The sequence below is a fragment of the Protomyctophum bolini genome (assembly GCF_963924005.1).
Source record: "Protomyctophum bolini genome assembly, chromosome: 22".
NCBI classification, from domain to species: domain Eukaryota; kingdom Metazoa; phylum Chordata; class Actinopteri; order Myctophiformes; family Myctophidae; genus Protomyctophum; species Protomyctophum bolini.
Genome location: NC_137883.1, coordinates 29,582,732 through 29,599,378, shown reverse-complemented (window position 1 = coordinate 29,599,378; position 16,647 = coordinate 29,582,732). Strand labels below are relative to the sequence as shown.

At 40.1% G+C, this 16,647-nt stretch overlaps 1 protein-coding gene across 2 annotated transcripts in view; it reads right to left on the bottom strand.

Moving 5' to 3' along the window:
• Positions 1-2,793: 2,793 nt before the first annotated feature.
• tnpo1 (transportin 1) overlaps positions 2,794-16,647 on the bottom strand; it is a 51,184-nt gene continuing 37,330 nt past the window's right edge. Inside the window, exons 19-25 of one of the 2 annotated variants that reach the window (XM_080756179.1) lie at positions 15,824-15,922; positions 15,605-15,700; positions 11,710-11,785; positions 9,778-9,877; positions 8,315-8,389; positions 6,253-6,393; positions 2,794-4,528 (exon numbers count right to left, since the gene is read on the bottom strand). In XM_080756179.1, the coding sequence (XP_080612305.1) occupies positions 6,286-6,393; positions 8,315-8,389; positions 9,778-9,877; positions 11,710-11,785; positions 15,605-15,700; positions 15,824-15,922 (554 nt within the window). In that variant the 3' untranslated portion in view covers positions 2,794-4,528; positions 6,253-6,285. Of the gene's footprint in view, positions 4,529-6,252; positions 6,394-8,314; positions 8,390-9,777; positions 9,878-11,709; positions 11,786-12,516; positions 15,701-15,823; positions 15,923-16,647 lie in introns of those variants that run through there. The other variant, XR_013963456.1, reaches the window with a different exon arrangement.

The following is a 16,647-nucleotide window of genomic DNA, read 5'->3' as shown; positions in this document are numbered from 1 at the left end:
AGGACAATTTCACAATGAATTAAAATCTCCACTATACGATTGTGAGCTTTTTTTTATCACGATAAAAAGTTATAACAGTTATCGGCCCACCCCTAAAGCCTATTACTTCTAACCAAATCAAGATTGACGGCACACAGTCCATGAAGCGTTGCTTCGTAATTTCTTTCTTCCTTTTTTTCTTTTTAGCATGCCAAACCATTTGGAATGTGACACAGACAGACAATCGTTTTCAAACTTCAGGACACAAAAAAAGGTTTTCGCAACACACGAGCACAAATAAAGCATGTTCATAATTATGCTTATGTATTCCATGATGCATTCTGTAGTGGTTTATTTTTACCCTTGTATATCGTTTCTAAAGTTTTATAACCTTAAAGGTGGTTTGCACACCGGCCGCGTTTTTCGGGAAAACCGATGGAGAAACGCCGCCAAAAATCCGAATTCGCATCCGATTGGTGCCCGGTGTGTGGAGACCTTTACTCCACGTTTAGTAGAACAGTACGTTGTTCTCAACCTTCTCATACTGTGACAGTGTTGGGATTATAGGAGCCGAGGCATTACATTTCATTTTAACTCAGTTCCACAGATAAACATTGTGAAAATTCAAGCTCACAACAATGCCTCGCAACGTACAGTAGATCAGTGATTTTCACAATGTTTGCCTTTACTTATATTATTTGACAATTTGGCCGTTTCTTTATATAGTACAGTTTGTTGATTTATTTTGATGCCGTAATGGGTCTTCTTTCATTTCATTTATTTTCCTTTTTTGTATCTTAAAGTCCTTATAAATTGTCACTTGACTGTCATCTGGGCAGGTGCAGGTTTCTCTTAACCTGACGCTGCCAGATCCAAAAAGCTTGCTACACAAATTTGTTTCACAGCTTATTTGGATCTGGGATCTCTGAGGGGGTTGAGCTAACACAGATCCGACCCGTACCGAACCAATCAGCGTGAGCTAAGGGCGGGATATGCGAAACCGGATGTGAAGCTATACAGACACGTCAATATGATTGGTTGTGTTTGCACGCCCACACGGTGATAGACAGACGCTCCCATCCGAATTTGCTTCCGCGATCCCAGATCCCAATAAGCTGTTAAACAAATTTGTGTAGCAAGCTTTTTGGATCTGGCAGCGTCAGGTTAGGTTTCTCTACCCACAAGTTGAGAACCACCGCAGTGGCAGACCATTAACAATTAATCATCTGCCAACACTAGTCCACCCATTTTCAACCTCACATGCACATTTTGGGACATGTCATTATTAGGCAAATTAATTATTCAATTTGACTTTTCTTTTCATGTTAAAAAAAAATGTTCCAAAAAATAATTCCGTGCTAAAATAGCAGATCTATAATCTCACAAGGACTTGTACTACTGTAGGGTTGGCTATTTCTTTTTGCATATAACACGGTGACATCCTACGATGTCATATAAAAATTAATTAACGCGGCATTAAGATTTTCTTTTAGATTGTTCCATTATTGCGTTAAGTCATTAAGAAATTCATAGTAATATAGAGATGGTTAATAAATTCTTATGGCCAGACACAGGTTTTTTTTTTTTTTTTTAAATACTGCAATTATCACTCTGACCTGCAGAGAACAAAAAGTGATTGACCCTCCCCCCCCGTTAACTGCAGCGCCATCATGGAATACATTCAGATTTGCCTTAATTAAAAAAAAAAAAAAAAAATACAAAACAAAGACAAATACGAATAATTTCAAGAACTGTTTCACAGTATCTGAAAAGAATATGTAAAGCTGTGGGGTGAAAACGTTTTAGGGAGAACACTCATGCAGGAGGTATATGAAATTGAAACCCATTCAGGACGGGAACCCCTTTTGATGTTATTACAGTATGTTTACAGTATGTTTTTATGTTATACTTTAGCTATTGAAAAATAGCAGATCTACAACTCATAGCTACGAGTTACAAGCTTGTAGATCTGCTAATGTTTTTAAATCTTGAAAATGTGGGCGCAAATCGCAACGTTTTTTAACTCAAATCTTTGCTTCTGGCGTGGGTCCAACATATTTTCAGATGAGGCGTCCGCGACCAAATACAGATAATTCTGGGGGTCCTTGACATGAAATAGTTTGAGAACCACTGACTGACATAGAAACATAGGGGTTTTTCAGAAAACCTTTAGGATTTAGAAGACATAATTATGTTTAGAATCGGCCTCAGTCCTAAATGGGTTAATTGCCAGCTGTTGTTAAAGTGGCACTATGTAGCGTTTCTTTTTAAACGAATACAATTAAAATTAAAGTATGTAAATACAATATAACGTATGTAATTGGGGGTGGTTGTATTTTGTCTCTTCTATTGAAGACATTTACATGGTGTCAAAGGTCATACATGTCTCACCTAGACACAGGATCGGACACCAATTCCGACCCGATCCGGTCAAGATTACATTTATCCCCTGAGCAAGCGGGCAGGTTCTATTAACTCAATGGATAGATAGAAGAAGAAATAGTTAAATAGTGCAGCTTTAACTAAATGATTAACCATATGAACCCCCGTATTCTTCTGGGGGGGGGGGGGCGAACATTCTGCGCCAAAATAGCGGAACCGGCTATTTAGTGTATAGCGCATAAACAGGATGGGGAGGGGCTCTTAGTACAGAGCCTGGCTCTAGAGGACGACTCTGGTCAACTAACTTAAACAGGGTTTAAGGGGATATTAAGATAACCATCATTTATCATTTAATTTCATTTTATTGCAGCTCCCCCTCCCTTCCCCTCCCACCCACCCAACACCCGCCCACCTTTCCCAATCTATGTCGGGACGTACGTAGTACAGTACTACAGTACTACAGTACAGGCCAGGGCGACCATCATGCAAGGGATCAGGCATCAATGTACTGTTACTGTATACCCCCATAAGAAGAACAGCCATTCAGCACTAACACAATCATCCTACAAATCATGCGTTTTAGGACCCAGAAAAAGGAGAACCACTAATAACAAAAACTTCCAGTACGCAGAAACAGAACAAAAATAAACTTATGTTTTAAACATTATTTAGATTGTTTTTTTTTTCGTTAGGGAATCGACAGCCAATATCACAAACACGTCAGTAGGAGTCACGGGACTTCATCGTCCCGTTTGTTGCAACAGTCGAGGAGAGAATTATGACCATTGTTTCTACCTTTTTATGCTATTTCCTCCGGTCCTTATAACCGTCCTTCCGTAAGCTCTGACCACAGAAAGCCTTGTAAGCATCTTACACTTTGATATGCTTGCCGAGTGATAAATGTATTTGCACACACACACACACACACACACACACACACACACACACCGCGCGCAAATTTCACAGCACAAAACCGGGTGGAGGGGATTTGCTCGGTTACAAACTGAATTGTGCACACACGTTGTCTGGCTAGCATTATGGCTAAAGTCTGTTTGTGGATCCGGTCTGGCTACACTATACAGTCGAACACTGTATTTCTCTGCGTGATGACAAGGACACATTTTCTTATTTGTTTCATACTTATCGGCTGAAGTGGCTAGCTAGAGCCTTATCACAGAGGCAATGGTGACAATCACAACACAACGGAACAAACGTCACTCTACCGCTGTATAGCTTAGCTTCTCATTTTAGATTAAAGCATGCTACCTTAATTGTCCAATTTTAAGTCCCCACAAAGGGGACAAAGAAAACGTTATGGACTCTAGTAACAATAAAATCAACAGCCTTTGCCCTGATTAAGAATATTGAGTCTTCGTTGAGACACATTACACACGTGTGACACAATTTGGCTGATAGCTACAGAGAGTGTTGCCCGATGGTCACACTCTGAACCAGTGTGACCGTTATCAGCTTTAGATACAGTCTACTTTCAGTTCAGTTTAACACATGTATTTATTTATGTTGGACCTTAAGCCTAGTTCTATCCCATCAGCGATTTCCTGATTGTTAACCATCTCTTAACTTCTATTATATAATTCAGTGTAATTCAACGCTATATCATTTATCATCAGCATAATTAAGTGCCGGCTAACAGGATTTTATATATAAAAAGTTAATCCTTCTTCAATGAAGAATGATTCCAGCAACAACCCCCATGTAACTGTATGTGTTTACCTGTCTTCCCCCCCACCCACAAAAAAGGCAAATGCTTTGCAGAGGCTTGCAAAACCATTGCCAGTTTACGGTTTGTTTGTTTTGTTGTTGTTTTGTCTAGTTTTTTTTTTCTCCATACGGTGTTAATGTTTTAGCCCAAGGCCAATGTTTCTGAACTAAAGTGAAAAGAGAAACGAGTGGCCTCGGTCGCTGAATACAATATGGCTCCTGATTGAGATGTGAATTACTTGTTCTGCCAGTTCCATGCCCCGCCCCCTTCCCTGTGCATTGGAGGAGGAGGCGTTGTCCCCGGGAGCTCCGCCCCCCATCCAGCAGGCGGTCCCCCTTTACCCAGCAGTCCCCTCCCCCATCCCCAGGCCAGTATAGGGTTAACTGGTGACATGTCCCCTGGTGAAAAGAGGTTCACTACTGTCGTCCCATAGTGAGTCTGACCCTGTGGAGAGGAAGAGAAGAAAGCATCCGTTAGACCAGTGACACCCAGGGGTGACAATGTAAGGACTTCTAAATACTTAAAGATGGAGTGCCACCATTTTTTCCCACCCTAAAACATGATCATCAGGTATTATTACAATATAAGGGGGAAGAACTTTTTCCAAAAAGTGTACAGTATTTGTTAAAATCATGCTTTTATGTGGACACGCCCACCAGTTCATTAAGTATGCCTGGATTGCCTGGTGGGTGGTGATGGGTGGTGATCCACCTGAACTGAAGCCGCACCCACAGCTGTAGTTGTATGATAAAGGGGGAGGGGTTAGGGGAGGGGCTGATAGTGTGGTGTCACTATATTACTGTTTACATCATTGGCCCGTTTGACTGTCAAGGGTTCAGCCTCCAGGAAGAAACCCTAAATACAAAGTCAATACACAATTGCACATAAAACAACTCCAGTCTGTCTAATTAAGTACTGTCACCTCATAGACACATGAAAAACTGGAAAAATACAAAAATTGTGGCACTCAACAAAAAGTAATAAGAAATTATCAACAAACTATACTATAAAAACTCTCTCCCCCTCAAATTGAAAAATAAGAAACACACACTTTTTTTTTTAGAAAATAAAAATCTACAAGCTCACAACAACTCCTTGCGCTGTGAGGTGTTATTTTGGGGGGTCCCCAGATGATTATTTTGGGGGGGTCACAGCCTGAAATAGTGATAAGCAGCCAGTCAATGTTTTCTCTCCTGTTTTCCTTAGAGAACTAATTGACAATCAACCTGCGTGATTAATGTACTTGCAAAGTGTCTCTGACTTGTTGCCCCCACGGGCCAGGTTTTATAGTGATTTTATAACAGGGCTTAAAACTCCATTAACTGTAATAAAATCACTGTAAACCATAAACCATGGCCTCGTCGTGGAGCTTGTACAGTAGCTCTTATAGAACGGTTACCAAATATATTGCCAACCGGCAACGCCGTTGCTGCAGTCATACTGACGCATGCGCTCGCCTTTTAGCTGTGTGCACTAAAGCAGTAGTTCCCAAAGTGGGGTCCGGGGACCCCTAGGGGTCCTTGTTCCAGGGTGTCCCCAGCTAAATGATAATTAGGAACCAAATAGACCTTTATGGGTCTGTAACTGTAAGAGTGTACAAATGGACTAGGGAACATTGATTTTTCCAATATAAATGGGGGTCCCACTCCCAGAGATGGAAATGCCATTAAATGGGGGTCCGTTCCGTAGCCTAATGCATGTCAAACTGGGGGAAATGAAAATCACTGTTAGAGCCGTAAAAATCTTCTCTTTTGGGCGTCCTTGGCGTATATTTTCTAATGGGGGTTCGCGGGCTAATGTTGATTTGGGGGTCCTTGACATGAAATAGTTTGGGAACCACTGCACTAAAGCAATAAGCCACAAGAGGTCTCAGGTTACCGGGAATTGTATAACGGGTGAGAGGCGTGGTGAGACATGAGCACAGCGAGTGTCTCAGCGAGTGTCTCCAATTCCTTGATGTCTTTATACGAGGCCGCCCGGAGCTACATATTCACAGTCATATTATTATTTATAATGAGTGTTGCCTTATAAGTGCATTATAATAATGCATCGACCCGAACCGCAATATACAGTCTTACCCAAATTCTGTTTGAAAACACAATAACATACTAATAATAATAATAATCTTTTCCCTAGATTGGGCAAACACAAGATTAGTAATAACTGACCCCAAAGAACAGGGCCATTGACCATGGAACCAGTTAGACCCCGTAGAAGGTTGCCAGGCGTTCCTTCAGGGGCTGGGGGAACTGGTCGGAGAAGCGGCCCCAGTTCTCCTCACCCACCTGGTTCTTAAAGCCATGAAGGATCTGAAAAGGAGCAAAAACAAAACAAAGGCACCACCAAGCAGCACTTCAGACCGATTTCAATTCAATTATTCACTCTCTAAATAGCATCTATTCTACGTTGTATCTTGGAAGGTCATAGTAAACCAAAACATTTAAAAAGGTTGAAATGGAAGAAAGGCTAAGCCCTGATTTATGCATCATCGTACGATGATATGTCACACGTTTCCATTATAACCAGAATCACTCCTGAAGGGAGAGCTATCTATGTAATAAAAAATAAACGTCGAAAAGCCACAATCTACACAATGCTCACAATGCATTGTGACGCGTTGTGAGCTTGTAGATTTGCTATTTTCACAATTCTTGAAAAAAGTATATAGTCTAGGTTCAACCCAGCGTCAAATTAGGTTCAAACCTGAGCTGGGTCCAAATTAAGTTCTGATAAACCAGCCGTAGCGTATGGAAACAACTCCAAAACCTCAAACACAGCCGCACAACACAGTTCAGTTAAGAGTATAGTTAATGTAAAAAAGAGTCATTAGTTATTGTTAACCATAATGCTTTGGGTGTGAGACCTCGCAGTGAGGAAACGTGTTTAGGAGTAGTTAATGTAAAAGAGTAGTTACGGTAACCATAATGCTTTGGGTGTGTGGCCTCGCAGTGAGGAAACGTGTTTACGAGTAGTTAATGTAAAAGAGTAGTTACGGTAACCATAATGCCTTGGGTGTGTGGCCTCGCAGTGAGGAAACGTGTTTACGAGTAGTTAATGTAAAAGAGTAGTTACGGTAACCATAATGCCTTGGGTGTGTGGCCTCGCAGTGAGGAAACGTGTTTACGAGTAGTTAATGTAAAAGAGTAGTTACGGTAACCATAATGCTTTGGGTGTGTGGCCTCGCAGTGAGGAAACGTGTTTACGAGTAGTTAATGTAAAAGAGTAGTTACGGTAACCATAATGCCTTGGGTGTGTGGCCTCGCAGTGAGGAAACGTGTTTAGGAGTAGTTAATGTAAAAGAGTAGTTACGGTAACCATAATGCCTTGGGTGTGTGGCCTCGCAGTGAGGAAACGTGTTTAGGAGTAGTTAATATAAAAGAGTAGTTACGGTAACCATAATGCCTTGGGTGTGTGGCCTCGCAGTGAGGAGACGTGTGTACGAGTAGTTAATGTAAAAGAGTAGTTACGGTAACCATAATGCTTTGGGTGTGTGGACTCGCAGTGAGGAAACGTGTTTACGAGTAGTTAATGTAAAAGAGTAGTTACGGTAACCATAATGCTTTGGGTGTGTGGCCTCGCAGTGAGGAAACGTGTTTAGGAGTAGTTAATGTAAAAGAGTAGTTACGGTAACCATAATGCCATGGGTGTGTGGCCTCGCAGTGAGGAAACGTGTTTAGGAGTAGTTAATGTAAAAGAGTAGTTACGGTAACCATAATGCCTTGGGTGTGTGGCCTCGCAATGAGGAGACGTGTTTACGAGTAGTTAATGTAAAAGAGTAGTTACGGTAACCATAATGCCTTGGGTGTGTGGCCTCGCAGTGAGGAGACGTGTTTACGAGTAGTTAATGTAAAAGAGTAGTTACGGTAACCATAATGCCTTGGGTGTGTGGCCTCGCAGTGAGGAGACGTGTTTAGGAGTAGTTAATGTAAAAGAGTAGTTACGGTAACCATAATGCCTTGGGTGTGTGGCCTCGCAGTGAGGAGACGTGTTTAGGAGTAGTTAATGTAAAAGAGTAGTTACGGTAACCATAATGCCTTGGGTGTGTGGCCTCGCAGTGAGGAGACGTGTTTACGAGTAGTTAATGTAAAAGAGTAGTTACGGTAACCATAATGCCTTGGGTGTGTGGCCTCACAGTGAGGAGACGTGTTTACGAGTAGTTAATGTAAAAGAGTAGTTACGGTAACCATAATGCTTTGGGTGTGTGGCCTCGCAGTGAGGAGACGTGTTTACCTTGCCGAACATGTCCCTTAGATCATCCTTGGGACTGACCCAGGAGGCCACGGCGTCACAGAAGAATATGAAATCCTAAAAGAGTGAAGCAGGAAGCTGAGGCAACACAGGCTTTACTGTACATCAAGGGATTAATAAGGTGCAATAAGTGATGTTTGTTTTATTTATTTATTATAAGTGCTAGCTCTACATTCTGATAGTAATCGTTGCTATAGTCAGACTCAGACTAGAGTGTTTGTTCAGTGTCTCAAGCTCTAGCAAACGGATAATGTATTTTCCTGTCGGGATACCAATTCTATCCAATCGGGAGACAGAAGTCGTACAGGATAATCAAATTAAATTGGAAGTGATGACACAAAGAAATGAGCAGACACAGAAACTGGAACACTCAAATTGAAGCTGATGAATGCCAATTTGATCCTCTCCTGATTGGATGAAACTGGCAAGTGGCAACCCATGTGAAAATCTATTTTCTGTTTATCAAACTTGGATAAAGACTGGAGAGACGGTTGCTTTAAAAAGTTTTAACCATAAACAATATCACTCACCCTACCTTTAAACACATTTGTTTTCTTTCGTTCTACCAAGGGGAGTCTCTGGGATACAAGAACGGTCGGTACAACAATCTATTTGGACCCGGTCAAATCCGGTGACATTCGTTGGAACGGTCACCACCAGATATTCCTAAACGTAACCTCAGTAAAACCATATCTAAAACCTAACCTTATTACTAAACGTAACCTCAGTAAAACTATGTCTAAACCTAACCTTATTCCTAAACGTAACCTCAGTAAAACTATGTCTAAACCTAACCTTATTCCTAAACGTAACCTCAGTAAAACTGTGTCTAAACCTAACCTTATTCCTAAACGTAACCTCAGTAAAACTATGTCTAAACCTAACCTTATTCCTAAAGTTAACCTCAGTAAAACTATGTCTAAAACCTAACCTTATTCCTAACGTTAACCTCAGTAAAACTATGTCTAAACCTAACCTTATTCCTAAACGTAACCTCAGTAAAACTATGTCTAAACCTAACCTTATTCCTAAACGTAACCTCAGTAAAACTATGTCTAAACCTAACCTTATTCCTAAACGTAACCTCAGTAAAACTATGTCTAAACCTAACCTTATTCCTAAAGTTAACCTCAGTAAAACTATGTCTAAAACCTAACCTTATTCCTAACGTTAACCTCAGTAAAACTATGTCTAAACCCAACCTTATTCCTAAACGTAACCTCAGTAAAACTATATCTAAAACCTAACCTTATTCCTAACGTTAACCTCAGTAAAACTATGTCTAAACCCAACCTTATTCCTAAACGTAACCTCAGTAAAACGATGTCTAAACCTAATCTTATTACCTCAGTTAAAAACAATACAAGAACCTAAAGTAAAAAAGGTCTGACTAGGTTGTTGTAGCAAGCGTTCCAGGTACCACCAGTCTCTGTGGCGTGGCTCACCTGCACTACACCTCCAGGGTTCACACTGATCATGGTACAGATGCCGCGGAACGCCGAGTCTTTCTCCTCATTGTCTCTTATGTTTCGTAGAGAAGTGCACCTGGTAAAGCACGACCACATTAAGCACCAACGACAATCCACAGGCCATTAGTGCAAAATTAGTGCAAACAAAATCAGGGATTGTCAGGTTGGAAAACTGGACATATCTTATCATTCTTATTGCAGGAAAAAGGCTGAAGGAAAGGTATAAATGAAATCTAATGCTAACATAAGTAGGTTGTATTAATTTACCGGTAAGTAGTGTATAATTGAGCAACGTCCCTTTTCTACTCCAGCATGTAAACACACTGCAAATATCAAACTTTCTTGTGAGGAGAAAAAATACTTCTTTCAAATAGCCTAAGAAAGTAGCAAATTTAAGCATGCACATCAAACAGATTTAAAAACAATAGAAACCTTCCTATTATTATTATTAGTATTATCATTATTAATATTAATATTATTTATTTTTCATTCATCAAACGATTAGCGCACTTCCTGCGCTTTGACAATAACTACGCTATAGCGGTGACGAGGAGCAAGGCATTCAGCAAAAAATCTACTGTATTGGCACCTCGGGAGTTAACCACTTAAACCCTATTATACTTAGTTGACCGGAGTCCCCCAGGGCCCTATACTAGGCCCCCCTCCTGTCTTCATCCACTAGGGTTGATGTGGTTAAATTAAGCTTAGCCTTCGACTAGAGAAGGTTGGGGGTATTCTAGGATAGGCACATGCAGCTGGACAACCACTAAATAAGAAGGGGATGCTCTCGTTGAACCAGCATGCATGTGACAGTCTGATCCCATGCATCGTGTTGGTTGTTAGCGACAGTTAACAACGACAGAAAAGTGGAACTTAAAACACAAATCAAAACGCAATAATACATGACATTGCTACAGAGGCAAAACAAATCACAAATAGGACCTTGGAAGTAGGACAGGATTAGTAACATGGTTTGGCAATGATTACAAAATCGATTCATTAAAGTAAAACAATATGTGGTAAAGCAAACCAACGGGAAAACAAGAGAAGATTTTCTCTAATAAAGAAAGCGAGAAGGAGGTAGAAGAGGTAGAAGAGGAAGACAGCGACAGGAAAGAGATTATAGGTCCATGTCCACGGAAAGAGATTTTGAGAGGAGGAATGTTCTGGATATCATTTCATTTCCAGAGCACTTCTTACTAAGCGCATGGAACCATGTATTGATCCCCATTGGAACCATGTATTGATCCCTGCAGCGTTCAAAGTCAGTTCAAATCAGTTGTTGCTGTGCTCAAACGATCATAACGTCTGCATTATTAGCACAAACAGCCTCGCTGAAATAACAGTAAACATTGGACTTCTCATGGCTGCGGTCTTAATGAATTGAATACACAGGACCAAAATGGAAACATTATATGTTATCCGTTTATCAATCATTGTAAACCGTACCTCTGTACAAATTGCAAACTGTTAATAATGTATTCAGTGGTGGATAGTAACTAAGTGCAAAAAAATAGTTCAAATAGCCAATCTACATCGACCCTGTAGAGCTTGTAGATCGGCTATTTGAACTATTTTTCAAATGTTTCTCAACAACTGCCCCGAAAAGTGAAGGCATAAGGGTCAAGGTGGCGTGCAAGATCAGATTAGAGTGTCAGCTAAAAAAATAATAAAAGACAGACTGAACGGCAAGAGCTCTGAAATGTGGACGCTCGGTGCTGGGAAGATGAGTGCTCCTCCAGAGCATCTTTATGGCGGAAAAGGCACTGGCATCAAATAAAAAATATATAAAGCTTTCTGTGGACATGGCCCCCTGAGAGACAGACAGATCGGAAGAGAGAGAGAGAGAGAGAGAGAGAGAGAGAGAGGAGAGGAGATGAATTAAATAAAATATTGAATAATACACACCAGGGTCTTATAAACTGCTGTAGCATGGGTGCCACCTCTTGAGGACAAACGTAACCAAGACGACCAATTGTTATTGCTAAATGGTAACGCAATCAACGGTTATACACCACCAAACGCCAACCAAGACATGAGCAATGAAGAGGAGGGGGGGTGGGGTGGTGGAGGGGGGGGGGAGAAAAATAAAGAACAAAACAAACAACTCAGAAACAACATAAATCAACAGAATCTGTGTGTGATAGAACAAACAGAAGACTTCACTAGTGTTGATTATTAATACTAGCCCACATAGCTAATGGGATAATTAACATAAATAATGGGCTAATTAACATAAATAATATGACACTCTAGTGACTCATTTGTATGCCGTCGTATGGCGGTGTCCCACGGCTGCAAAATAAAAAGAGACAATCTACAAGCTCAGAAAAGCACTGAGATGCGACGCTTTGCGTGCTTGTAGATCGGCTGTCATTTTGGCCCCGGGGACATTGTCGTGCGACAAAGTACAAATCAGACTAATAAAAACAAACACGTTTAAGGGAGAACACTGATGACGATATCATATGAGGCAAATAATGGGCGTGCCAATTAAATCATCTCAATCAAAACAATAACTCTTATGTTTATATTATAAGCCCGTGAAATGTTCAATTAACGTAGCTTCAGAGATTTCTCCCTTAAAACTCACAAAATGTTAATTTTTCCCTATTAAACAAACATAAATATGTGGTTGTTGTTTGTCTGCGGGTTTTGAAAGAAATGAAAGATTCCTCCAAGCCAACTACATGGAAGGAGAATAGTGTCCCGTACTGTACAGCCGGTTCTTATGAGGCACAGAGGAAGGAGGAGGAACCTACGTTTAAAAGACACAGAACTATGCAACATTCTCATTAACAAACAGGCATTTATGAACAATCCAATGACACATGCAGAAAGCAGATGATAGGCTAAATTAGAAACAGTTCAGTGCAGGATCAACAGATTGTCGGAGACAGATGTAATTAACCTGTGACCTTATACTTGTCTTACGCGGGTCTCAACATGTCTTTTTGACGCCACTTCCACCGTTTGCTGTGGTATCAAAGTGACTCACTCCATAGACTTATGGCCAATACATGTTCCTTCCGATGTTTCAAAACTGTCTAAACTACTTTTTCCAAAGTGCGCGACACCCACAGCCACGACATCAGAGGGATGATCTGGTGGTAGCACCCAAATTTAGAACAACCTTTTGTACATTATGGTGTTTGTATTGTAATAATAGATCATTTTGTATGTATGCTATGTTGATGATTTGAATACATGTTTTTTTCTTCGTGTTATACTTTTAGCTTCAATGTCTTACGGTGCCATGCACCGTTTACATTTCGGATCAAACAATTCGTTCAAGTTCTAGTTACAATATGTTGCCTGATATGCACATCCCCACAGTTTGTACGATGCTGGACCCAAAAATGATCAAATGAAGAAAAAAGGGAATGTCCCACACACATATGTTTTCTCCCCGTCCTGTCTATATTTGAACCAAACACTTCTCCCATCCGGGCTTGAGAAAGCCCTTTTTTCAACAACATATTGCCTCCCTCTCCGGACAAAGGTTTGGACATGGAAAGCAGCATGTATTGGCCATCAGCATACATTTTAGACCCAGTGGTGGACTAGTCTTGCATAGCCAGACAATCGGAGATCTCTAGCTGTCAGGATCATAACATCTAGTTTGACGATTCATTCTCATACAATGAATTCAGTTTTTGACATGGAAAGGTATAAATAAAAAATACTTTTCTGTTTGCATTTTAGGCTTTCTAATCAATACAATTGCACATGGCAGGACAAATAACTACCGGTAAGTATCCAAAGCCTATTACTCAAATATACAAAAATGACTGACAATGACCGGTACCAATAATCAAAATAAATAATGTACTGTGGCCAAAACAGGCCATACTGTATACTTAATAATTAAATGTTATGCTTTCATACATTTTCAAAGATAATAGCTGACCTAAAGCTCATGTCACACCATCGCAATGTACGACGGTATATGCTTTTCTCCCAAAATGTTGGCACAGCATACTAAGCTTGTAGATCTGCGATTTTTGAAGAATCGTGAAAATGCTGGCACAAATCTTTGATTATATATTATTTCAGAGCGATACATTTTAACATATTTTCAGATGGGCGTCAGCTAATTACTAATTATCATTTTTTGTGTCCTTGACATGAAATTGTTTGAAAAAACACTGACAGAAACATAGGTTTTTCAGAAAACTGTCATGATTTATACGGACGAATGTAAACTATTCTAACGTTTAGGCAAAAATAATTGCTATTGGCTCAGATAATCACGATCAGGAGATTATGTAATAATTGTGACAACTGGTGACATTCAAGTTCAATGTAGGGGATAAAACTAGGTGGAAACAATTAGGAGATTCAAAAACTAATTGTATTGGTTTCCAAAGCAGTAGGCATACAGTATACTGTATATGCTTGATAGTATAATACTGCTGGTTTTCTCTGTCGTTCTAACCCATACATTGAATGCAGATTTCCCTAAACTCAGTGGTTCTCAAAGTTAATAATAATAATAATAAAAGGTTTGCGAACCACTTCCCTAAACATATCTATAGGTGCTTATCTCTGATCGTCTGGCTATGCAAGGCTAGCGGAGGAACTTAGTTCTCTCGTCTAGAGCTATAGATTTACACAGTCAATCGTTCCTGTTCATGAGCTAATCTACTTCTATAATCTAGACATTCTATGAATGATTTGCTAAATTGGTGGCTGTGTATGTATCCTGCATTAAACATTTGCCATTCTTGACAACATTCAACATCTATTGGCAGATATGCATTCACATTTAAAGAACAGTAACTCAAAACAACAAATAAATAAACTGACAACAAACAAACAGGAACACAATCTACTACAGACTAGTCCCTAATGTTCTCGTAATCGAGCAGGTTACACTTCGCCCTTCAGTTAGCTTATTTGTTAATTTAAATTGTAATTTAGCACAACTTTCAATTGAATGTGCAGGGCAGAAGTGTAACGGTGATTTATAAAGTCATAGGCGACGTGCCTATATGTCTTTTTTCTCAACACCACAAGAATCAGTTTAGGTATTTCCTTTTTGTATTACTTAAGTTAAGAGCAACTATAATTTGCAAATTTACAAACATTATTTTAAGTGTTTACGGTATAATAATGACTGTAAATGGGGTCGTGGAACACACTCCTCTGTCCTTCTACCTATCTGTGCTCTCTTTCATTCATACAAGCTATACTTAACCTGATGCTGACTCCAGATCAGTTCATTCCAAGCCTAGGGCACTTAACATGGCTCGCTTGATTCAAGAACCCAAAAAGTATTGAACCCAAGCCCACCTTCAATCTAGCCCTCAGAACCTGTGAGGGCCAGGGCTTGGGGCAGGTTTTCAGATCAAGACTAAAGGGTCCAGAGTAGGGTTGCAACAATCAATTATCGCCTTAGCTATTATTCTATCGATTGCATTTTTGAAAGAAATCTTTTATGTATAATATCAACGAACCGATTAACCACTCCAGAAAGGTTTTTTATGCTTCGCCTAGGCTAGTAACCAAATGCACCCTTATTAAATCTTTAACTCTTGAGAGCGTAAAATGAAACCATTTTACGCTCTTAAGAGTTCAATTTTTGTTAAACATCAGCATTACTTAAGTTAATTTAATTAAATGTCTTATTTAATTAAATGACAATTTATCAATTATTTTCTATGTTGCACCCCTACTCCGGTACAGGGATTGTACTGTTGTGCGTGCGTGTATGCGTGCGCTCGCGTGCGTGCGTGGTCACCTCCCTCCTTGTGTGTGTGTGTGGCGGCCTGGCTAGCTCAACAGCGCCACCGTGTGGTACCTGTATTCTCCAGCAGAGTCTTTGGGGTGTTTGGCCTGTTAATGATCTCCACCAGCTGTTGCAGCACTACGGCCACATAGGGCTGCATTTCAGCTCCTGCGAAGGTGCCGAGATATAGATTATGAAAAAGAGTAATTTTTTTTTTTAAAGGCAGGTGACTGATCATTCACGAGACAACTCCTAACGGCATGGATACGGTCTGGAAGCGAGGCGACTCACCCATTTGTATAGAGATCTCTCCGATGGCCCATGTGGCGTTGTTGCACACGGATATCAACTCCGGGTTTAAGTTAGTGCCGAGTATGGGCATGAAATCAGCTGGAGGAGGAAGACGTGAATATGATTTAGGAACCGACGTACTGTACAGGGCCATAAGCCATATTAACCCATTCTGACCTGAGATCAGATTCATACGAGGTTTCCACTGGACACACACTGGTCTGATTAACCCATTCTGACCTGAGATCAGATTCTAAAAATGTCAGTCGTTCTTCGATTTTTCAAAAAAATAGCAGATCTACAAGCTCATAGCGCGCCACTCGGTGGCGCGCTATGAGCTTGTAGAATTTTTTGAGCTTGAATTTTTTGAGCTTGTAGATCTGCTATTTTTCAATAGCTAAAGCATAACATAATGCTAACACCAAAACGGGTTCCCGGTCAGAATGGGTTAAGCAGTGTTGGTTTTGTCGATTAAAAAACGATGGTGAAAAACTTTCACTGATGAAAACCAAATGAAAAGTCAAAACGAAATAAAAAACAAGCTACGATGACCAAATATATTGTCAATTTAGTCAACAAATAATAACTAGACTAAATGTTAGGGAGAGACTATAGTGGAAATGAGATGCAGTAGAACTAAAAGACAAGTCATTTAATGCTTTTAGATCGGCTAGTCTAAAATCAGGCATTATGAATATGATGCCATCAAGGCCTGCCAAAATACAGTTTAGTCAATCTTATGATAACATTTCAGTAGACTAAAATGTGACTAAAACCAAATTAAAATCTATTCAAAAGACTTTGACTAAAACTAAAAGTTGCTA